Source organism: Condylura cristata, unplaced genomic scaffold (genome assembly GCF_000260355.1).
Source record: "Condylura cristata isolate star-nosed mole 26May11 unplaced genomic scaffold, ConCri1.0 scaffold00010, whole genome shotgun sequence".
Lineage (NCBI taxonomy): Eukaryota > Metazoa > Chordata > Mammalia > Eulipotyphla > Talpidae > Condylura > Condylura cristata.
The window spans coordinates 4,173,668-4,199,065 of record NW_004567111.1 but is presented as its reverse complement, the minus strand read 5'-3'; the positions used below and the strand labels follow the sequence as shown (position 1 = coordinate 4,199,065).

The 25,398-nt window shown below is 41.6% G+C and overlaps 1 protein-coding gene across 2 annotated transcripts in view; it reads left to right on the top strand.

The window, feature by feature from the left end:
• The window catches only part of ITGBL1 (integrin, beta-like 1 (with EGF-like repeat domains)), a 152,151-nt gene that overhangs the window by 41,447 nt on the left and 85,306 nt on the right, over positions 1 to 25,398 (top strand). Inside the window, exons 3-5 of one of the 2 annotated variants that reach the window (XM_004680050.2) lie at positions 15,646 to 15,792; positions 21,024 to 21,146; positions 25,083 to 25,223. In XM_004680050.2, the coding sequence (XP_004680107.1) occupies positions 15,646 to 15,792; positions 21,024 to 21,146; positions 25,083 to 25,223 (411 nt within the window). The remainder of the gene's footprint in view (positions 1 to 15,645; positions 15,793 to 21,023; positions 21,147 to 25,082; positions 25,224 to 25,398) is intronic. The other variant, XM_012723185.1, reaches the window with a different exon arrangement.

Genomic DNA, 25,398 nt, shown 5'->3' with positions numbered 1-25,398 from the left:
GGCCAGGAAGCCAACGTGCCTCCGCCCCGCTCCCACCCCTTCCTTCTCCAGCCCTCTTCCCTAGCCACTCCCCCCTTTCTTGGGTGGGACAGGGAGCCTGGAACCCCCATGTTCTCCAAGACCAGTCTATCACAAACTCAAAGTGATCATTCACAATAGAGCAAATTTCCAAAAACAAAACGAAACAGCCCCTTTCGGGAGCCTTGGACTCCAGAAGAAGCACCTCAAACGAGTCATCGGACGGCTCTTCTCTGTGATGTTTTCAAGCCACAATTCATTTCTCATCAGTCAATGAAAATGCGACTTAGCCACTTAATCCTTTTCAACTACTTCTCTTCTAGAATGTTTTACTTATTTCTGCTCTTAAATGTGCATCCGAGAGAGTAACAACGTGGAGGGCCTGATGAACTCAATTGCACACCCACACCTAGACGCTGTCTTCTTGACTAGAAGACTGAAATATTGTGTTGCAGAGGAAAATAAAACAATCTGCACCCCCTTTCTCCATTATGTTTTTCTAGTCTAAGAATCAGGTTTTTTTTTTCTTTAGAGACTGGGATAAGGGATGGAGCTAATTTTGGTTTATCTGTAACTTCCGGAAATAGTTTTCAAGCAGTGTTTTGAATTCTGTTTTCATCTGTGTTTGGAAATGTAATTCTCCACGCAGGCTTTCCTGCCTCCTGCTCTCCACCCACCTCCGCTTTCTCTCCAGAAGGCAGCAGTGATGCAGACACCTTCAATCTGTAGGCGCAGATGACCACATGTAAATGAACCACGGATAGGAAATGATCAGTGTCCACATCTATCCTGGAAGTTCAGGCAGAGTTAGTTGTGTCTAAGATCACACCGCTACAAAGCTGGGTCAGCTCGTCCCAAGACCACAGGCCTTCGACATGGCACTATCCACTGGGTATCGGCGCCGTGTCTGTTCCAGGAAACCCTCTCGCCTGGACCAGTGTTGACAACATGTTAAGATCCTTGTTAACCTATAGCTCAATAGATGCACATGCCAAAGAAAAGATATAAAAACTATGACAGTGACTAAGTGTCACGATACAACACAGGTAATCACGTTTGACGCTTCTCAGGGAGTCTTTGAGTTAAAAGTCGAGAAAATGCTGTGGGTTAGGTTCCAGTGTTTGCTGGCTGCCACTCCTCTCGCTGGTGCATGGTGCTTATGGGATGAGCAGGTAGAAACACCTCAGGTGATGTCCAGTCTCCTGCAGGGCATGGAGAGCTCCCTGGTCCCTCCCCAGGCTGGACGGAGTTGTTTTTATACTGCTCCATGCCTTTCCCATTTAGAAAGCTGAGGCTGTAAAATCACGTGGGCACACGATGAACTTTGACTCTGAAGCGTCTCCTGACATTTATTTGCGTTTCTGTCTCTGATTTCCCCCAAGATGAGGTGACATTAAGTCTCTGCTGGTCACCAGGGAGAAGTGTGGCTTTTATCTTCACTCCTTCCAGGTGTGAAAAATCAGGAACTCCTCAGGGCTATGTGACCTTGATTGCCTCCTTCTGCCCCTGGCAACGTTTGGTATTTACATTTCAACTTTAAGGCAAAAAAGCCTAGGGCAACCGAGATCAGCAAAAACAAAACAAAACAGAAAACAAAAAAACCCCACATGGCTACCACCAACAAAAAACAACTCACATTGCTGTGTTCTTTCCGTTCTTTCATTTTTTTAAGATTTATTTATTTATGTAGACAAGAACTAGGGTGTAGGCCAGAAGTGCATGTTGGGATTCACCAGAGACAGAGTGGGGAACAGAACAGGTGGATTTGTTACAGGGCAGGGAGAGGGGCACCCCTGAACCCCCACACCTGCCTGCTCTAAACCGGTTCTGCCATCTGCAGCATCAAGATAAGACATAAGACCTTAATGGAAAGGAACTTTAATACAATGCGTGTGCAATACACAAGAGACGAAGAATATAGTTTCTAAATCAAGCACCCAAAGTGACCCAGCCCCTCGTGGCTGAAAGTCAGCCAAAAGGGGTGGGCCGAGCAAGGCCTGAAAGCCCCCGCCACAAGACTAAAGCACCTCTGGCGGGACCCACAGAAAAGGGTCAGCAATGGCCAGACACGTCTGGGAGGAAAAGAGCAACATCACCATCAAGATAAACGCTGCCACAGTCACCTCCCACGGGTCTCTGTGTCCCCCAGTCCAGAGCCAAGAAACAAGAGCCGCTTCTTCACCTGTCTCTGCTCCCTGGGCCCCCTCAGGTGTCCTCCTGGCTCCATCCTGCTTCCTTCCTCCTTAGTCTCCTCTCTAGATTCTCCTCTCTGCCCAGTTCACCCTCCTTCTGGGTGGGGCAGGGAACCTAGAACCTCCGCTTTTCCTGGAGGCCCCCATTACAGACTGACCTTGCATCCCTGCCCCCACCAGCCTGGCGGGCGTCTTCTTCTCCATGCACGTCGTCGCATGAAGCGCCCAGCGCTCCGGAGCTGACTTGCATCCAGCTTGACGGGTCACGCTCCCTCCTCGCCTTCTTCCCACATATGGGAAAATGGCCACCCGTCCGCTATTTCCGAGCCTCGGTGTGGTGATGAATGACAACATGGAAGGTCAGGCATTACTCTGAGGCTCGGGCCGGCAAAACCACTGTCTCCTTGTCTTCTTTAGCAAAAGCCTGAAAACTCCTGTTTCGTTTATAACAACTCTCGTCACAAGGCAACTTCTTAAGCCTTAAGATAATGATTAAAAAATATCCTTAGGAAGTATATGACTATCTAACTCCAAGTTGTTTTGCAGGGTAAATCTAGTTTGCTTCTCTCTCCCCCAGGTACTTTGATCAGGCTTAACAGTATGAATCACCTTCAGAATTTTATCAACTAACATATGATCTAGCAAGTCCACTCCTAGGTTTCCTAGGAGAGTGAAGAGGCTCTAATTTAAAGGGATATATATACACATTCAGTTCATGGCAACCCTATTTACAATGACCAACTTACGGAAACAATGTTATAGACCAATAATACTGCAATAAAATAATAATAAACTAAGTAGTCAAATTAAAACATTAAGCAAAAACTTCAGATCATGCAGAGGCTTTTCTTTTTCCTTTTGTGTTAATTCAAAAAATAAGCTATATGAAAACAATGTCTCCTGATGAAAATTCTCCCAGTTACCTTTCCTAGGACACACCTGTTCCATGGAACGAAAGGGATCGCCCTTCCAGGCTCCCTTGTGCTTAACATACTTATTTGAGTGTAGATACAAGATTTCATAGGATATTGATTTTATTTCTGGGAGGCTTCAGTCATCTGTGAATACCCTTAATTTCTGGATAGCAAACAAAGTAGCCTTTTCCTCTTCCCACGCTTACCCTCCTTGGCCAATCACAGTGGGCGTGGTGGATTCTACCATTCCCGCCACAGCTCTCTGGGAAAGAGACCCAAGCCCGCAGCCAGCCACCCACTGCATTGGAAATGGAATGTGTTTTTGCTAACTGAATGTCACAGTAATGAGTTTTAATATCCAGATAGCATATTTGGGCAAAAATACCATGTACCTTTATTGAAAGTGAGCCTTCTGGGCCGGATTCAGACTCATCCAAGATGGCTTGTTTTTCATCTTAGAAAACCTGACTTGTAACTCATGCAGGTGACTTGGCAAATGTCACAAGCACGACAAAGCTTATTCACTGGGGAGAGGCAGTGTTCACCATCCGGGTCGCCTGTTTTCTTTCTCTTGGCACTTTGAACTTACAATGGGCATGCATCAGTTTCTTGACTGTGCTGTACAGAGAAAATAAAACCATGTGATCTGTGTGATGCCATCAGGGTAATCTTCAAATTACTCCCAGAACCAGCATGTCACTTCCAGTGATTCGGGACCAGCTGGTGGGAGGGACAGTGTTCCGGCTGCCAGGAATCGCTGCTGATGGCTGGCTGTCCCCAAAGCTTGAGTCACTGCTGCTCACATCAGGTCTGTTAGGGGCGAGTCACGAGGTTGAGAATTATAGACTGTGGCCAAAGCAGAGTCACTAGCTGGCCTAATCTAGGTGACAGAGAGAAGGCGACAGAACCATTTCTACTAGTTAAGAGCCATTAATCTATGAGCCTCTAAGTGAGAGGGGTGGGGGGGGGGATCATTTTTATTCTTTTCATCAGCTCTTCTCCAGCGGAGAGTGGAGAGTTCCCTGACATATTTTGCTAGAGAATAAAGGGTCCTTTCAGTTCTCTTTGTAGACAGTGATATGCTAACACATACTGGTAGATCTTACACTTCTTAAGATAACAACAGTGGCTCTAGTGATTATCCTTTTACTTCCAAGCATAACCGGATTCTACCACCAGTGTGGATTTCTCCTCACACTCCTGTTTCCACAGTTTCAATTGGAGAAAAGGTTCTCCTTGAGATTGTTTTTACCCCTATTTCTGGCACCCCTCTCCCTTCCCTGTTGACGGGGCACCTCCAAACCAACACTGAAAGTCAGTTGTATCTGCACTTATCTGTACTCTTGTAATAGAAATGAATATTATCACATTCTGATCCTTTAAATAATGTACTTTTAAATTATTTGAGTATATTTCATAATTTCCAGAGATGGGTCTTGGTTAACAGAAACAGCACAGGATGAAACCTAGTTTCATCTAAATTTCATCCATCTGGTATAGAACCCACATTTATGATGGGTATTCGTGCTGCGCTCCTTGATGTCACTAATGGTGAGACATTGGGCAGAGCCAGGGACACTGATGAGAGCTTGACTCAGTAAGGTGGTTTTTGAACTAAAACACATTTTCGGGGTGCTTGTATCTGAGGAACAACAGTTTCCAATGAACCCTGGAACTGATCATCAGCTTCCAGTTTTCTTTAAAAAATTTACTTTTTTATTGAGGTAACGTGTTTACTTGGTTGTGGGTATTTTGGGGGAAATGTGGCCCTCCTCCCCCTTTAATTCTGCTAAATTATAAGCTCTACATTCCCAAACTATTGCTTTAGTCTGATCGCGTCCCCTTCACTTACTGACACTTAACAATTAGAAGGAGGAAAGGAAACCAGACCTATGTAATTCTTCTCCAACATGAAGTTATAAATGAGAATGTACAGATGGAAAACAATTTTAAACCCTAAACTTGCCAAATGTTTTGTTATTTGTAACACTTTTCATAAAGTAAAAGAATTGACAGAAGTAATGAATATAAATAATAGCAATTCTCTATGCTAGGGATGATTACAGTTATCAGTGGAAACTCAGAAGCCTTAGGTCCTAACATCTAACATTAGGCCCAATTTTTGTTGCAGTTATTTAAAGACCTATAATTAAATAGATAAGAGAAAATAAAAAATTCCTATTGGGGGCAAGAGTCACAAAACATCTGTGTGATGTCTATCAATATTTGGCTGAGGACCGTGATATGGACAAGCTGCTGGAGTTCTGAGACTAAATCTGAAAGGTTTAATCTAAGAGGTTAATTATATTCATTTTATCATTGAAAGACTCAGTGGTCAGATTTCAAAATCTCAGCACTGTCAGGCAGCCACAGGCCTCGGCATTGTCGTGGAGTATCTGCTACGATGGCCCTGCATTTTAATCACCTTGGGGACACCGAGTTCAGCCTGGATCCCTGGGCAAGCACAGAGCCAGCTGTGTGGGTTTTGTTGGCTCATGTCAGGGAGCCGGGCACGGGCAAGCTTTCCTTCTCTGGCTAGTCCGATTGGGTTGTGTTGTCTCTATTATGACACTGGAAACTGAGCACTGCCCCCAGATAAACCCAGTACACTGTTTCCGATGCTTGATGATGACTATTTTGAGGGGGCAGCCTTAAGGTCCCTGCCTGATTGTGTTCTAACATTTTCCATGCTTGCACTTAAATGGTAAATGTTTAAAAACTGTTAAAAAGCTTTTGATTAGAAATGAAAAGTGATTCCAAACTCTAAGTCTTGTTCATTTTATTGGAGTTGATTAGGTATGCTATTCATCAAAGGTATGCCAGCTCAATATTTGGGGATGACAGAATGTATGTGTGTATGTTCCAGAGAGCAATGACTTTTAAATATTCAATTTAAATCAATGGCACAAAACAAATTTTTCTGGTAGATGTAGGTAAGATTATTTTATCTTTTAGTTTTTATGTCTTCTATGTATTTATTATTAATTTATTTACATAGTTTTGTTGAAGTAGCCTTGCATTATGTCTTTAAATGTTGAGTTACTTTAAGTTACCTTTCAGGTGTTCATTTCATGATGTAAGTTTCAGGTGCGTCATGGAGAATCACTGTGTGTATGAAGTATGTAACTACATTAAGTTCACTGCTGAAAGTACAAATCTACTGTTCAGCTTTTCTTTGCTCATTTCTATACTTAGGGTGGATATTTTAGTCGATGATCCATTCATCATTTCCTAACCTGCTATGGCTCCCGGTGCCTTCCCACCGGCGACCACTGTATCACTAGAATGGTGAGCCCTTTAAACCCTCCCTTCCATCCCGCCCATGCCTGGCCTCCTAAGGCATGTGAAGTGCACACTGAGATACAATCGAGTATTACAGGTCTCATTACAGAAAGATTACATCTATTCTGACTCCCTGAAAGCTCATCTCCAATGTCAGAAATTGACTCTCTAGGTTGGTTTATCTCTTTATTTGAAAAGACACTAAGAAGTAAAATGATTTGGCTAAGTCATTTAAGCAATACTTAAAGTAGAATATATATCTTAAATAATAAAAATATACCAGCTCAAGGTAATTTTCTGTGCAAATTAGTCTCTAGTGATATACACATCATTTCAAAGACAGGCTTTGAGCTTAGCCTTTAGAACTGACAACCTGCAGCAGTACTAGTGACTGTGTTAGCCATGCTGTGTCTGACAAAAGTTGACATGAAAGTGTGACTTTTAATAGCTAAACAATTGATTTCATTTAATATACAAACTTGTTGAGCATGTGAGATTCAATAATTCTGATTAAACAAATATTGTAAACTAGTAATTAAGGGTACATGTGTTTTTCATGTAAAGCAGAAACATTCCTCTCCTTTCCTAGACAATTAATGGTTTGATATGGATCACAACCTGTTCAATTACTGTAATCACATCCCAGGCATTTTACCTTAAAACGGTCTCTAAATGTAATCTACATTCTCATTTGAAAAACAGAAACAGGATTATTTGTGTGAGAAGCAATTGGTTTTAGTAATAATTATCTATAGTTAGTTAGATGCAGTTTATTAGAAAATAATTGTGCGATACTTTTATGAGCATTTATTAATCCTATGTTGAATTTTTATTACATAATAGAAACTCTATTTGAACCAAGCATTAAATGTCATATGAATTAAAGCTTATTATTAATGTCTATGCAAACCATGAACCATAATTTACCAGTATTAGAATGAGTCATTTGCAAAAGTCATTTGAAAGATAATTATAATTTCAAGTATGTAAAGCAGGTTTTTAAACTACACTTGAGTCCTCTAGTTTATATTGACCTAGAAGAAAAGTTATAGAAAGAAAATATGATGTGATTTAGGTCTTCCACAGCTAAAACCAAACATCTACATGAAAAAAGTGATTCTTATAAGGAATAACAAATAGTCATCGCATGAATTGAAATTGACTCTATTTTTCACTGTAAGCTAGTGTGTATCTGAATATATGCCAAGTAAAGCTAGTATGTATTAACTATAACTTAGCATAATTGACTCCTTTCTCCAAAATTGGTTTTATTTCTAAACAAAAATGATTTGTGAACCGATGAGAAGAGGTTGAACCCAAAACCCTAACAGACACATACCAGTGGAAACACACAGCATGGGTTTTAAAGCTCTACTGACACATGTTGTTTGAGAATAGTGTGTGTTGTGAGCTGACAAGTGTATCTTCACACACTGTCGGTGGGAGTGTGTTTGGTATAGTATTGGAAACAAATTTGTGCACATTAAAATCTTAAGGATACTCATACCTTTTAATGTAAACTCCATTTATAGTAACTTGCCTACAGATCTACTCATATTTCTGCACAAAGATGCATGTGCAAGGAAAAATACTTATAATAATGTTATTTTTAGCATTGAAAGACCAAAACTTCAAAATAGGATACTAAGTTGTTGCGGCTGCATGCAATGGAACTTTGTTAATAAATGTAGGTGCTAAGATACTAATAAGTGTTTGGAAGTCACTCTCCCATGGTCACCTGTACTTCTGCACATTTTGTCAACACAGACAGTGTTTGCTTTCATTCTCGAACATTCTTCATGGACATTTACAGGGAATAGTCTGGGGAGACAGACCCTGTGTGTCTCTGGAGCAGAGGAAATTTTCTTGGGAACCCAGTGTGATAGAACAATGTTCCTTCTGGGCCAAGCTCAGGCTGCTCGCTTCCCATTGTAAGAGTCGGTTTCTCTATCGTGGTCCCTCCCCTGTCACACAACCTCCCGCACTTGCAAGCATCATCTGAGCTTCGTCCTGTTGTCCTGAGGCTCATGTGACTGACTCAAGGAGCTATTTCAGCTAGTGCTCTTGGTGTGAGGGATCCACTCCTTGGACTTTGATCCAAAAGTCTCATGTTTTTCTGTCAGAAATCAGGAAATGGTGGCAGGCTCATTTGTTACTTTCAGATAGGGTGACCTTAATCTCAGGTCTCCTTCATAGTTACATCTGGTTGGCAAAGCTGGGCTTACTGTGGGGTGAAAGGAACCTGTGACACTGTTGGTGGGAAATGAACCTGGTCCAGCTCCTATGATATACAGGGTGGAGGGTTCTGGAAACATTAAAAATATTTCTGTGCTTTCTCTGGTGGGTTAAAGCACCGCATTAGGAAGGTCTCCCAAGCCACTGCAGCACGAGTTCAATTCCCAGGCAGGGAGCTGACCCACATGGCACAGCAGACCTCTTCTGATCCACCTGCTGCTGCCCTCAGCAGTGGACTTTGTCATTCTGCCTGCTCTGCTCCCCGCTCTGTCTCACCCACCATACCTCTGGCCTGTACCCCAGTTCTGTAAGTATAAATAAATCTTTAAAACCATATAGTTCTACCACATGATCCAGCAATTCCCGTCTTAGGCTTCTCCCTGGTGAATATAGAAACACTAATTTGAAGAGCTATAGGTACACCTGTGTTCATGGCAAAGCTATTAGCAATAGCCAAGATGTGGAAACCACTGAAGTGTGCAATGACAGCTAAGAGGACCGAGATGTGGACATGTGCAAATGGAATAGCAGGCGCTAAAAGAAGGATGAAACCTTACAGCTAGATGGAACTGGAGGGATGACGCTAAGAGAAATAAGTCAGGATGAGAAAGACAGAGACCAGATTATTTCACTCATATGTGAGTAGAGAAATAAAACCAGGACACAGATGAAACAAATCCAAACGAACCCTAGAAATCTTACTGCAGAGCTGAGGATGCCGGAACAGGAAATGAGGAAGTGGGTAGCAAAGGGGGAAGCCCCAGGGTACGGAGGAGAGCTGAGTGCTCTAGCGGAAGGTGGGCGCAAAACATACACCTGAGGATGTGTGCGCTTGTACCCCTACATTCAAACAGTGTTGTGAGCTGATGCTACTCAACAGCATTTTACTAAGTTTTTTGAAGTACATAATCTTCAGAAATGTTTGTAGAATGGTAGGATTAAGATCTGACTGGAAAGATATAGTGAGACTGGAACTGAAAAATACCCTTTTGGGAGATATGAATAAAAAGGGGAAAGGATTTGGAGCAGGGGCCAAAGATAAGGATGTGTTTGGCAGAGGGAGCGTTGACTACAGTTTGTAAAGACTATGAGACAGTCGTTGGATTTCATCATTCTTAGGAGGCTGAGGTTGAAGTGGAGGAGAGAGAGGAAGGGGGACCCTAGGAGAACCAGAAAACAAAGCAATGAAAACTCCTTGAAAGAACAGGACTTGGCGTAGTCTCTGGGGCTGAGGGAGGAGGCAAAAGGATGAGGGTAACGCAAGAGGAACGAACAGGAAGCAAGGGGATTTCACTCTTGCTTCTGCATTTGAGGCACCTGAGCTGAGTGGGTAACTTGAGAACTTGGTGAGTTTAGAGATCATTTAAAGACATGCCCTAGAACGTCTTCTTCTGTGACTGAGCATAGAGATACCTTCTTCCTGCCATTTTGATAATGAAATAAGAGACGAGGACTTAAGAGTGATTTGTAACTCACAAATTTAATATACGTAGGTTATGCCGTGCAATATAACATGGAAAAGCTATTTTCCAGAGCATCTGTATGTTAATGCAGAAGGGAAGACAAGCTCCATTTTCTAGAATGATTCTGCATTGGATATATATTTTTAAAGATTTATGCATACAGGACTGGGGTACAAGCCAGAGGTGCAGGGGAGGTGAGAGGATCCACTGGAGACAGAGAGGGGAGCAGAACAGGCAGATCAACGAAGTCCACTGCTGAGGGGAGCAGCGGGCGGGTCAGGAGAGTCTGCCGTGGATCACCTCCGGGGCGAGGTATCTAATTCGCACTGAAGCAGCGAGTTCTTACCCTTTGCACCACCAGGGAGGGTCCATTGGAGATTTTAAATTTGATCACCCCTATAGCATGTCTATCCAGAAGTGGACTATGGTGCAGGACTGTGGGTGAGGTGCTGGTGGCACGGTGTAGTAACGCCTGAGGGAGGCGACCCTATAGCTCTAAAATACAAATGGCATTGTAAGTCGAATGGGATGGCAATACTTTTTGTTTCTTGAAGAACTACAGTAACTATAGATGTTCAAAATGGGGGACAAAATAGCTTGTGAGTCAAGAGCAGGAAGGACATCCTGGAGGGAAAGGAAAGAGAAAGCCTCTTCTTCAGAGCAACAGCCGCTGCCCTGGCAGTCTCCTGCCTCCCTTTACAGTTAAAGTCACATTTCGACATGGCTGAATACCTTGGCTGTGAGGCATGGCCTTTCCTTTCCAGTCCATCACCTAAATGTCCACTTCTTTACAACTTGTCTCTCCTCTTCCAATATCTGTGAATTCTTTTTCCGAGTGGGTGCAAGTGTGTGTATTTGGTGGTGTTAAAGTCACGCAGAAGATGACCCAGTGTTTCCCAGGCTTGGGGCTCTGTGTTTCCTGGCCTCTTTGACTCAGCAGTTTCTCATCCCTCCCACCAGACCTCCGGGCCCGCCCACACCTGGCCCTCACCCCTCCCCCCCCATGTTCTTTTTGCTAAGCTCACTGTTTAGTCCTGCTATTCTTTGCGTATGATTTTTGGTGTGTTCATGCAGATATACCAAATATCCATGGTTCTGGAAGAGACTTCTTGCTCAGTGAGCTCTATTTTTCACTCCTCAAGAAGTGAGGTAGGCCTAGGAGAACAGAGGACCAGAGTATTCTATCCTAAGAACAAGTGTGGCCTTTCTAAGTTTTTATTCCCCATTTACACATTCTATTTATTGATGTAGATTTCAATTATTTTGAAGAAAATTAAATAACAACTCATTTAAAAATATTTATTCCCTTGTCCATAAACTGTTTTTAAATTTTATAAAGTACCTCCTGAGTTACTGAAACGTTTTAAAAGTGAGCACAAATGAGCTCAACTTAGTCTCCAGGCCAGCTATTGGTATTTATTTTTCTTTGGGGTGATCTTTGTATTATAGAGAATGCATGACTTAATGTTCTTTGACTTGCTCGCAACACAATCATTTCATTTTTTTCAGTCAAGATGATCAACTTATCAGCAACTTTTCTTTACTCTCCACTTTATGACAACTTACAGCAGAGCTCTCCTAGGGAGCTACTGAGTTAATAGAATGGTTAGCATTCTGATAACTTGAAATCAAGGGATGAAATACAAATTACAGCAAATCAAGGCACAATGCTTTGACTGATTCTTAGGTAGTCATTTTCATCAAGTCAAACACATCCCCCAAATTCATGCAAGTATCACACAGGTACACACGCACACACAGCCTCAGTATTTCAGAAGACCTTTTAGTTAGTATAGCGTTATGGGAAGCTGGTAGTCTAGATAGCCAAGAACAGACGCTTCACTGGGCTAGAGACACCCTCTGTTCTGAGCAAGCAGAGATCTCTTATGGCCCCCATGATGCAGGGGAGCCTCTGTGGGCCTCTCCAGGTATAATTCATCATTCCCAAGCCCGGGGTAGGGTGGGTGTCTCACAGGCCAGGGGGACATGGTGACGAGGGGCCTGAGCCTACCCCCTATGCTGACCTCGACTGAGCTGCCTGCGACCCAGAACTTTCCACCCGCAAAGTCCCCTGTCTCTTCCCTAGCTTGCTGGGCTTTCCCTGAAGGCACGTGGTCGTGCCCACTTCTTCAGCCTGGACTGGAGGCTAAAGAGGCATTTTGTGGGCTGACCCCAGAGAGGAGAGCCAAGCAGGGCAAGTGCCCAGATGCCTGTGGGGGTTCGCAGACCCTCCCAGTACCCCGTAGGAAGGGGCAGGAAAGGTCCTGCGTTCATACCTAAGAGGAAAAGTTGCCCGTTTTCTACATGAACATGACTCAGGAAGAGAACAATAGTCAGTATCTATGAGCTGCATTAGTGCAGGCTGAACTGTGACTCCCCAAAAGTTGAATGAAATCCCACTACCTGGGGTCAGTGAATGTGATATTTGGAAACGGGGTTTTTGGCGATGTTGGAAATCAAGATGAGTCAGACGGAAGTCAGAGGGCTTCAAGCCAAGCGCTGGAGCCCCCTGAAGAGGAGAAAGACATGAAGACAGACACACAGGGAGGCACGTAGAGACACAAATGGGCTTTGGAAGCAGCTTCACAAGCCACAGAGCCCACGCGCGACCACCCCGGCAGGAGACATGCAGTCTCATCCGGACACTCCCAGGGCACCAGCCTGGGATCCCTTGACTTCAGGTGTCTGGGTTTTGGAACTGGGAGTCAACTTCTGCAGCTGTGTTTCAGATTACAGTGGTGGGTACGGCAGTCCCAGGAAACTATACACAGTGCGTCAATTATTTTGAAAAAGGGCACTGTCTTGCAGCCGTGTGATTGGCACTGTTAGGCAGATTACCTGGCTGCCGTGAGGGAGAGACCGGTTCCCGGAGACTGTGTGGTTGCTCACTTGGATAAAGTGAAAAGAGTCTGAAGATGACTTTCTCTGTTAAAAATTGTATATTTACCTCCAAATAAGATTCTGCAGGGCATTATTGACAGTCAAAAATTGAATCTTATTTGGCTTCCTTAGTGGAGGAAAGTGAATCAAAGAAGTCTTTACTATAAATCCTGGATAGTTTCACTGATGTGGATATAGAGAAATAAAGAGCCATGCAGCCCCAGACAGAAAATTAGCCCTAGAAGGGTGACAGTGCATGGCTGCCAGGGGGCGGTGGAGGGGTGGGGGGCCCCCAGGACAGTGGTGGGGAGTATGATGTGGTCATGTTCACCGCGGGGGGGCACTTAGAGTTCTGGTCATATGACAGTGTACAATGTTGGCAACTAGTGTCACTTTAATTTAAAAAATACATATTTAAAAAAAAAGGTCTTTACTAAGTATGAAATTTAGAAACAATATAAAGGCAAATGACCTGATCCTATTTGACTTTCATCTCTTTCTCTGATCAGATGCTAAAGGTACAGTAAAAAATGAACACTCTGACAATATTGGTCTAGGATGTTAATACAAATTAGGAGGAAAAGGTGCCCTTTAACCCTCCTCCAAAATATATATATATATGTATACTGAGCTACCTACAGTGAAATAATTAGACCACGATAGGACCTCTGTGGAGGTTCATGATGTACATCATGGCACACTAAAGGAAGAATATGATAGAACCTATCCTCCATGTTTATCTTACTACCCAGTAAGTTATGGAAGTTGTTATTGAAATGACCGCCACGGATGACATTTGGGGTATGTGCACCTTAAAATATTGCTTCGACTGATGCTCCATTGGTTCTAATTTGGGTGGATGGCTCTTCTTTATCATCTGTACATTTCCCCTCCCGTTTTTAATATCTCTCCCACTTAAAAAATATGTAACCTTTCACCCCCACACATAACCCATCCATTACATATACATTAAGTTAGGATCTGATTAACAATATCCAGTCCAATATAGAAGGAACATTGAGTATCCTTTTATTCTAGATTCAGCAAATAGTTACTACCTAATCTTCAAACTCTTGTCTATTTGCTGTTGTTGATAACAAGACTTTTTATTGAGATGAATCATGAGAAATAGTTAATATTCAACTTATAAAAGTGATGATCTCCTGTATATCAGCCTAATACACTAACATTATTAGAGCCGTTACACTTATCAAGGTACTTCATTTAGCAAAAGCGGCTTAGCCACTTCAAGAATTTGACTTAATACCCTTTTAAATAGACTAGATTGTTGGCAGGAGAGATCATTTATGCTTGTAAATGATACCAAGTTGACTGAGATTGTCAATATCCACTGGGTCAGACAGGAACGCAAAACGACACAATCAATTTGACAGGGTAATGTGCACTGAGTACCATGAATTGCAATTAAGGTGCACCCAAGGTTTTGTTTGTAAAATGGAATAATTAATTGGAAATATGAAATGGGAATAGAGTCACGTACATGGGCACACAACAGGGTTGAAGTCACAGCCAATCACAGATTCAGGGTCTGCTGCATAAGCCCAAGTGGGATGCCTCGGAGCCACTAGTTCCCGCCACCATCTGGATCTCATTGTGGAGATTTGGCTGCCACGCTGAATGACCATGGCAGCCGATCAATGATGCCATTCCACTGTGGTCTATGCATTTCAGGCTTTAAGACAATATTATTATCTTCAGTACGGTAAGAAGACTCTGGCCTAGAGCCTACTCAAATTCTGCTCTCCTTTGAAGGAATACCTCAAACAGTCCAGGTTTCTTTCTCCTCCCCTATCTTCAGGTCATAAACTGTGTTGTGCACTCAACATCTGACAAACATTCCTGACTGAAGATACACCTTCATTTGTTCATATCAGCCTCAACTTTGAGGATTACAGGTTCCTTGAGGACAAGTGCCAAGGATTATGCGTACTTGTGAGCAGGGCGGACTGTATAAACATATAGGCTCCAAGTAGGACTTAATCAAGTGCATATCACAATAAAACAGTACAATTTGATTTAAGGGCATGAAATTTTGAGATGTCTCTGTGGTGACAGATAAATATAACTTTTAGCCTTTTGATTCCCAAATCAATTTTTCTCATCATGAAATAAAATACATCCCCTTTACTCCAAGGTAGTATTTAACATATCCCAACTTATCCCAAGGTAGTATTTAACATATACCTATAATTTTACTACAGTTTAAATTCAAATATATATAAGACCAAGGGTCAACCTAGTGGCGTTTAATGTAGATTCTTTACAGAGAGGTGGGATTTCTATGTGTCATACAGTGCATTTAAATGAAAATAATTTTACTGAGCATTTGTCTCTTAAATGTAGAGGTATCAGGTGGATTTTTGTTAAGGCTAAATATTCTGACCTTGTGGTTTATTAGGACTATCATTTATTACCTATTTAATGACACTATGCATTAATTCAGTACTTTTAGACTGATCTATCAAAGTTGATGATGGCGATAAAATTCACATACGCCATTATGTTGTCTATTATAGCAGTTCCCCTCAGTGGCTGTAAAGGCATGTTTGAAATTTTTATAGTTCAGACTTCCAGCTTGTAGTTGCAAGGATGATTTCCCTTGTAAACACAGAGACTAACTGGGTGTCATTCTACCCTCAGGCCATGGAAAGTGTGACTGCGGTAAGTGTGAGTGTGAGCCTGGATGGTGGGGGGCTGCCTGCCAGTACCCCACTCACTGTGACCTGACAAAGAAAGAAAGCAACGAGATGTGCAAGAATTCTCAGGATATCATCTGCTCAAATGCAGGTAAGCATTCTAGCCTATGAAAATTATTAAGTGAGACAGCAAATTCTAGTCTTCAGTGGAAATGTGTGGGTATCTAGAAAGGTCGAACCCAAGTGAGCCTGCTTTAGAGTAGATTTTGAGAAATGAAATTCAGATAAATTGATAAGAAAACGAAACAACACACTGTCATCTTGCTGAGACCAGCAAATTGGATCTTCTCCAGCTGTTCCCAAAGCCTCCTTCAAGCAGGGTGTTCCTTGGAAACATCACCACCATGTTTTATATAAATTGTGAGCATGGCTTGGAATGTAGGAGTAATCCTACATTTTCAAGTAAAATCCTTTTAAAAAGGATTTGCATAAATGGCCTTAATTATTTGCTGTAACAGATCAAAGGTGTTTTGAATTTATACCTTAGCATCAAATGCAGCCAATCTTTTTTCCTTTGCCATGGAAATTTCAGTTGGACTGGGAGTGAAACTCAAAGGATATAATAAAGCAATAATAGGAAATAGGAACACATCAGACAATAGGGCAATTTCTTGTTGACCAAAATATTTTTATATTTCACAGGAGTTGTTTAGAAATATTCACGTAGACATTTACAGAGAGGATGTTCGCAGGAATTATCAGAGCCATATAAAACAAATCAAACATGGTTTGGGTTTCTATGGTGTGGGCCAGAGTTACTCTATTGAAACATTCTTTTAGCATTTGAGTATAGGGCATCTGAGAGATAAACCTCAGGCTTTAGCCGTGAATCCCACTGGATTGGACCAGAGAAAGCTCTTGCCCTACATTACATGCTCTGGTTCGATTGCTTTGAGGTCTGGGCTGGACTCTAGTGGGTTTTTACAGCTCTCAGAGAAAATCGCATGTAGCTCTGGAGGCGTTTGTCAGTATTCTACAAACGAAAGGTGAGGATCTGACTTGAATATCCTCCCTGTTGGTACAGGGTTGGTGGAGATATTTTGCAATCTATAAAATTTACTATCTAGTCAGCAATGAATGATTCCATGTGGGTTAAATTCAAAAGGGTATAGAGGAAATTTCTCCCCACCCCTTTGGGGTGAATTCTAGGATTAGTAAAACAATTAAGTTAACATCGGGCAGATTAGTGGGAAAAAAGAACAAATTTCATGACATAATATATATGGATACTCTACATGGATGTAAATTCTAAAGTGAATGGGTCAAAATGAGGGTTTTCCTCCTGGACTAAGTACGGCCTAGGGACCTCAAGGGAGAGGAGACCCCACGTGAGCCAAGAACCCGCTGGTCATTGATAATGAACATGCCTGGTCATGTACATAATTTTCTCTGATAGAAGGGTTATTTTTTGGAATAATCTCCCAAAGTCAAAACTATACACTCAGAGAATCAGCTCTTTCCTGATTCTCACCTTCCAGGTAAGCAACTTTGCTAAACATTCAGTTGTATCTGTGGATATTATTTATTGTAAAGGTACAACATGTACCTTTGTATATGTGCATGCTCTTATTGAAATTTTCCTCCTGCACAGAAGATAGTATGCCATTTACCCATTTACTACTCGACATTTTCTTCTGGAATCCATTCCCAATTAGTTCATAGAACTGTCTCATGGTATTTTTTTTTTTTAAGATGCGTAAAACTCATTTCCATGCTGGTGACAGTTGATTCAGTCAATCTACTATGACAGTAGGCAGTTTCCAATATTTTAAAACTGAAATATTAATGAATGAATGAATTGATGCAAAGTTGTTTTTGTATTTTTGGAGGTGCATCTGCAAAGTAAATTTCTAGAACTAAGGTTACTAGGCCAAAGCATACATCTACACTCAGCATTCCACTTAGATCTTTATTTTCTTTTTCTCTTCTCAGTATCAAAGACTTCCAAATTTACTTTGGCAATTTCATTAGCACATTTCTCTCAGTGTCTATTTCTACCAGCCTGTATCAGGACTATCTCCCAAATCCACTAAATTTCACTAATCCGTAAGTTCCTTCTACTAACCACCCCCCAACCCCGCCCACCATAATACAATGAGTTTTGCTGGAAGAAACTTGGAGTAGAAGGGGGAGAAGAGGTGAATGAGAGGGGAACAATACTGAAGGACAGGTGAGCTGTAGCTGGGTGAAGGTGCCGCACAGGCATCCCTGCAGAGGCACACAGACAGCACTCAGAGCCAAGGGGAGGCTCAGACACCGTGCAAAGCCTGTAGGCTGGTGTTCCAGATGAGGACGTCATCCTAGAGAAAGACACCTATATTGGGCAGGAGGAAAAGTTAGAGCTAAAATAATCCAGCAGGAAGCAGAAGACCAATCCCAGAGACTGCGCTAACTGGCAACCAAGAAAGAGAAGCATCATGACAGAGCACGGGCATGGGAGGCTGGCGCTTGGGTCTGGACTTCCATCTGTCATGGCTCAGAGCCTCGCTTGTGAATTCTGCTTGATGGGTGAGACAGGAAGACTCTGCGCTGTTGTAAACTTCCCACACCAGCCAGGAACGGCTCAGATGTGTGGAGAGGAGAGTACTGCCTGTGGGGATGTCAGGGACAAGTTGCAGGATTCAGAGGCGGAGACTTCCTACCTTCCCTAAGACAACTCCTGCACCCACAGCCCTAGTGATGCCCTGCTCCAAACCAGGAGGGCTGCTGGCATCCTGAGAGGTAAAATCAAAAATCCTGGACCCATCTTCTGGATCTTCTGCACTCTGCCTTTTCTCCCAACTAGATCAGACAATTCTCCATCCTTATTCCTTAACCCACCCAGGCTCTTCCCTCAACATCACAAGATTTTTTTCTACATCTTCTCTTGTTGAAACTTAGTTCTTACATCCAATACCAATTATAGAATTACTCCTTTTTTCCTTCACAGAGCCAGACTGAGATGTGTAACATTTCTCACAGATCTGCTTGTGCAAATGCCTTTGAGTCATCTGGTTTTGTATGTGTGTGTGTGTGTATAAATTATTGATTATCTAACTGTTCTTCCATGTCTATGATTTAATTAGTTTAATTTTATTCATCTTATTATCTCTAATAGCCAGTACCAATGCTTTGCCAAAAAGATAATGGATAACAAAAAACACTTAATGACTAGACCCACGGATGGCTAAAGCACAATATGAATCAATGTGAAAATGAAAAAGAAGGGTGATAATTAGAGGAAAAAATGGGATGAGGCAATACCAGGAATTGAAACTTCAGATTTGAAATGAACTTTCATGGTATAAAATAGCTTTAATAAAAAGAAACATAAGAAACTGAAGCTAATAAAGGAAATTTTCACATCTCCTTTCAGAGAAGAAAAATATGAAGCTCAAAACTACCAAATCACCATTTGTATAAGGCTATGAGAAAAAAATTTCTTACAGATAACAGCAAATTGCTAGTGAATGATGTACAGAATCACACAGACAATGCATGAAAACAGGTCATTTTGGGGTCCATAATATGGACTAAATCCAGCGCAAGTAATGCTTACATATTCAGCATTTTAATGGGGGAAAGGAAAGAACCCAGGATTTATAGAAAGCTACTAGGTACTAGGTGCAATAGTGATTTCAGAAAGGTAATTGGGTGATATATTTATCACTTGGTTCTCTCTGTATGAGACAGATATTATTTACAGATCTCTGAAATGAAATATGGAGAGCTAAGGAGGTTAAAACCTGCACTTGGCTACAAGTCTGCCTTAGACCTCACTCTGTGCTCTCCCCAGTTGACCTCACTACCAATATCCAGTCACTTAAGTCAAATAGCAACACCCTCTTTGGTTCCTCCCCATCCCTTTCCTTTCATGCTCAGTCACCACATCATCCATTCTTCCTCCCCAAATATTCCTTCCCACAGTCTTGCTCAGCTGCCATCATCATTTCTGCAGAGAAGTCGACTAACTCATTTCCTCCTGCCCACTTTGTCACCTTTTAAATCACTCTCCATCTGACAGACTAAATCATCTAGTGAAAATGTGTGTTGTAGAGAGTACCCCCTTGTAGAACTATTTCTGTGGCTTCTCACTAGCTTGGATTAAAGTTAGAAAGTCTTTAACGTGACCTGTAAAACCTCCGTCAACAAGATCTTCCGTGGTTGCGGTCCTCTCATTCCACATTATTTCCTCGAGTCTGGCGAGCTCTGATTTTTTTCTTTTATTTTCTCTTCAGTCCTAAGCTTGTGTTGTTGTCTCCTGCTGGAAGTGGGACTCTTTACCATCTCACTTCTCTTAGCTTTCCTTTTTATGTAGCGTTTTCTTCTCAGGGAAGAGCTTCTCCCCTAGAGACACTATCGTTGACCTTCGTGTCTCAGTTCAATTCCCTTCCTATGTTTTCCAACACTTTCTTCTTCACCATTTATTTTATTGCCTTGGCTTTTTCTCATATAAAACTCAAGAGGAGAATTATGGTTGACTTAATCTCTGTTGTACTTCCACCTGTAGGGTCGTATTTCATGAGTGCTAATGTCTCAATATATATGCTTCGATTACTGTGATGAACAATTAGAAATTGAAAAATAATACCAAAAAGGATGCTCTTCAGTTGAACATTTTACCATTCAATATCATTTAGATGCTGTCTTTCTGTCAGTGAATTCATTCTATTCCAGGATTGTAGTCCAATCCAAGAATTTGTTTGAGAATGTGGTGTGTGGTAGACCAGATGACTCCAGTGCTTCTGTAAAAGCCTGATCTGCCCTGAGTTACCCTGAGGGTTACCCTTAGCTTCTTGTGACTAACAAAACCCATTGCCATTACATGTGTTCAGTGTAAGACTGCAGATGTGAAATGATTAAATCATATATTTTTCAGCTATGCATTTGATAATGAATTCCACAAAACAGTTACTATATAAATGATAAGTTCAAATATTTTGCAAAGCAGAGACTAAATACTGATGAGGAAGATAAGCAAGGTTACATCCCTCATAATGCTTAGAATTTTCTGCTTTATTTCACTTAAGACCCACGTGAAATCAGAAGATAGACATTCATGCATCAATGGGATGGATGTGAATAAAGTAGCTTTTCACTTGAGATCAAATTTACTTTCATGAAACTGTTAGAGGTCAACCATAGCTATGTGCTGTAAAATATAATTGCTGTATTATAATACTCTCAAGAAAGAATGTCCTGTTATCTGTCTATACCCACAGAAATCCACAATTTGTATTTTAAACTGTTTTGAATTTCTATTTCCTGGAAAATAGGACAAATTCATTAATTGTAATTTATATGCATTTAACAAGTGATGTTTGCTTTGTTTTAATGGTCCAGGTACATGTCACTGCGGCAGGTGTAAGTGTGATAATACCGATGGAAATGGATTGGTTTATGGTAAATTTTGTGAGTGTGATGATAGAGAATGCATAGATGATGAAACAGAAGAAATATGTGGAGGTATGTATGTTCATTTTTTCAGAAATTAATAAAAGTACTTCAGCTTCCATTCATTGTACATTTATCAATTTCTACACTAAGTTTGTTAATTTGATCTGAGCCTGTGTTTATTAAAGGAAAGCACTTCATGTAAAAGTTAGACTAAGACCTTCTGAGTTGACTAGCACTTTTATGTGCAACACCCAGTGGTTCCCAGAAGACACCAGATCACTATGACAACCAGCCAGTTGCACAGCTGAAGTGGGCCTAGTTAGACTCCAACTTCTCTGCTCTTCTTAGCTGATTTATTTTGTTTCTTTACTCCCAATTTCTCAACTACATGCTTTATTTTTGTTCTCTTTCCCTTTCTAAGCCACATGCCTTTATGCATTGAGGTAACATTGGTTTATAAGAAGTACTTAACATTAATGGCCAGCGCTGCAGCAAGTCCTTAACACACATCGTGTAAAGGTCACAGTCTCACCTTAGGATAAGAATCAGTTTATCCAGGGCCATCCCTGGTGGTGCAAGCAGTTAAGTACAGCACTGTGATGCCATCTGCAGCCACTTCAGCACAAGTTTGACTCCCTGGCCAGGGAGCTACTCCACACTGCAGTGACGCCCCTGCTGCTTCCCTCAGCAGTGTATTTCAGTCTGCCAGTTCTTCCCACTCTGTCTTCAGTGAATCCACTTACTATTCCACACTGCTGGCTTGCACTGCATCTTGTATGCAAACATAAATAAACTAATTGACAAAAAAGAATCAATTATGCCAGAGTTTGGAGTATGGGAGTTGGAGTTTGGATAAAATCCTAATTTGCCCATGGTCAGTCAGCAATTATGCTGGCATTTAGGCTTATGTCTGCCTGGTGCCCAGGACTTGACCCCTCACTCCAGAGACCCACTTCCGTGGCCTGCATGGGAGCTCCGTGGAAAGAGTCCTTCCTCACCACCTATCTTCAGGTCCGTCCCACTCTTTAGTTTGCAATTGTGGACTAGGAAAATGAGAACGCAAGAATTCCTTCTGGGCTCCTACACCTCTCACTCTGGTTACCTCTGGCCTCACCTCTCTATTGATAATCAGTGCTTATTTCATTTATCAGGGACAAATTTCTGGTCCATGGCATCCTGTCCTGAAAGCAGAGTGATCTCAGAAGAGTCTTTGACCTGGAAGGATGAGGGACAAGTGTGAACAGGGAAAAACAGAGGGTCATAGGGAAATTGACAGTGATATCTGGCGACCTTGGCTTTGTTTACAAAAACAAATTGTAGATTCGATTCCTGTGCCCATCCTGATATTCCATTTTGGGGCCTGCTTGCCCTTTCTTCTCTAGTCTCCTTGCTTCATGGACAAATAAGCACCTTCTACTCATTTTCAAGGCCAGTGACCTAAGCTAGATGCTGTCCAGACAATTCTTCTAAAGGGATCAGCCCCAAACTTAGAACAGTTGGATAAATCTACCCATAGATACTCTGCATTTGCCCTTTGCATGTTTCACCTCCAATTATTACAGATAAATACAGAAGAAGGGGACATGCTTGGGGCCAGTGTGACGTAATGCTCACTGCCAAGGCAAACCCATTTGCCTGTGTAAGGACAAACATTTAACTTGAAATAACCTAACAGAAACTGTTGAACTCCACCTTTCCACTTGTTATTTTCATTTGTTTGGGGCTTAAGCAGCTTCATGGTACAGCCTCCTCTGCCATGGATAACAGTGCTCCTGCCATCAGCCCCTAGATGGGACATGGTCTGGGAGAGTCCGTCTTTCTATGTCAGCCCCAGGAAGCCAATCTGTTGAGAGGTGATTTTACAGCCCAGCAGTGAAGTAATACAGAGGCAGATTATCTTGCTCTCTCAAAGCAGAGAGCAATGTTTTTTGTTTTTTTGTTTTTTTTGTTTTGTTTTGTTTTGTTTTGTTTTCTGGAATGTGTATTGTCCTGAGCTTCTGTTTTCTCTCAATTAGCCAGATGTGTCTTGTTATGGTATTTTCATTTGCGGGGATGGATTTTCCGTTTCTGCATATAGGGACGGCTGCGTGCAATTTTTGTTTCCTTATTCACTTCTGTCACCATTAAAAAATAAAACCATAGTTCAATGCTGACTTTTATAAATATGCAGAGAAATTGGGCATGGAGAATATAGATTTATGATCAGTTGTGAATGCCATGGTAATCTTTAAACATCTCAAACCTTACGCAGATTTCCTGAAATTGCAGGGGAAAAATTCCTAGTTTCAGAAGGGGATCAATTCTTACGAAAACCTCTCTGCTTTGTATGCCAGTCTTGCTTTATTCCTCGGTAATGTTCAAATTCCCATGGCCGTGACACAGCACTAGAATGAAACTGTGTGCTTTGTACATGTAGAGAGAATTTTAGGTTCATAAATAAAATGTGTGCTTTGTATTTTATTATTGATGAAATTGTTTAATAGCCTTTACATTTGCTCAGGAGAGCACATTAAAATTAAAATTTGCAGCTGAAATCATTACTGCCTATTAGATTAAGAAGAGATATCATTTGGCTACCCCAAGTTCAGCTCATTTAGACAGAAAACATGGCACTGTATGCCTGTATGCCTGGTGTCTGTCTCTTTCCCCATTGCCCCCTCTGTCTCTGTATGTTTCTGCTGAAGGATATCTCAGCTGGTGAGAAAGAATGGCACAAGTACTAGAACATTCCTTGAATCCCCTCGCTTTCCTGGAAGACATGAATTTCAAGGCTCTCTGAATGCTGTTGCCTTTGGCCAGAAAATGCCATAGTGTTAAGAAAGGAAAACAGCTTTACCCACGAGCCCTCCAGTTCTGGGGTTACAGCTGTCAGAGAGGAAAAAAGGAAGACACAAAGACTTTAGTGATAAATGTTGATTAAACACAAATTGCTATAAAACAAAGAATAGTTTAAGAAGCTAAATCCAAGGTGAATGTGGTTTACATCCTATTTACAAGAACAAGCATTCATGGTCAGTAGTATAACTGCAAAAACAGAGGACACAGATGTGCGTTTGAGGATAAAAACACGTGCCCTCTGCAGGAATTTGTGGTGGGGTTGCTAGATATGGGTACAGATTGCTTGGGCAGAAGCACAGATGCTCAAGGTAAGAGTTTATAAAGAGGTGGGTGTTGAAAGGGCGGGGCATTGTCGGGACACAAAATGATGGGGGGAGGTTCTTATCCATCAAGGTACCTCCATGCAAATAGAAGAGTTGGTTGCAAAGCCAAGGATCCACAATATAAGTCTAAATGGGTACTGAACATTGATCCGGCTGAAAGCCTCCTTCCTCCTTTCTACAGAGTAGGACAGAACACCTTTGGAGCCACAGTTGAATGAAAAGGTGAAAGATCCCCTCCGGTTTAAGAAATGTGCATTCAAGTCTATACATTCCTTTGCTTTTGCATCATCAATTACAATGAAATCTTTTATTATTAATGAAAGTAACATTGGTTTCTAGCATTTTGTAGGTTTCAGGTATACAGATTTCTGTGTCTACTCCTGCATTATGTTATCAGCCAACACCTAGTCAAATGAAATGTTTTAATGAGTCAAGAAATGCCCTTTAAGTGAATGCTCACATACAGTCCAGTTAGAGACATACCTTTGAGATCAGAAGGTAAAAGACTTTCACGGCAATTATTTTAAATGTTTTCATTGTAATAGCCTACCTGCCTAACACTCCAGAAATGAACACTTGGGCTTGCTGTCTTTGTGCAAGGACTAAGTCTAGGGATAAATATGATGTTTGGGGGACAAAATACATCATCGGGTTATTTTAACTAAAGAGTGAGGAACTTTTCTATTATTTCTTTTCCCCTTATTTTAATTGATCTAACCTTGTATGATCACATTATATAAGTTCCAAGAAGCAAAACAGAAAGATCACCAAGCAGTAGAAAGTTAATTCTGCTTTTGAAAGTTGCTTTTTTTCCCTCACTGTCTAAAATTCATTTTGGGTAAAGGCCATGGCAAGTGTTACTGTGGAAACTGTTACTGCGAGGCTGGTTGGCATGGGGATAAATGTGAATTCCAGTGTGCTGTCACCCCCTGGGAGACCAAGCAAAGATGCACATCTCCAGATGGCCAGATCTGCAGTAACAGAGGTGTGTCTTTCATATGCATGCGTCACTGCGTCATGGAGAGCAAAACAAAGCTCTTCATGCTTAACCCTCCTCTGTGGTTTGGGGGTGGGAGGCTTCGTCTTCAAGGACTGACTTTGATGTCCATCAACATTTACTATACCAGCCATCTTCTCTTCCTGTTTTTTTTTTTTTTTTT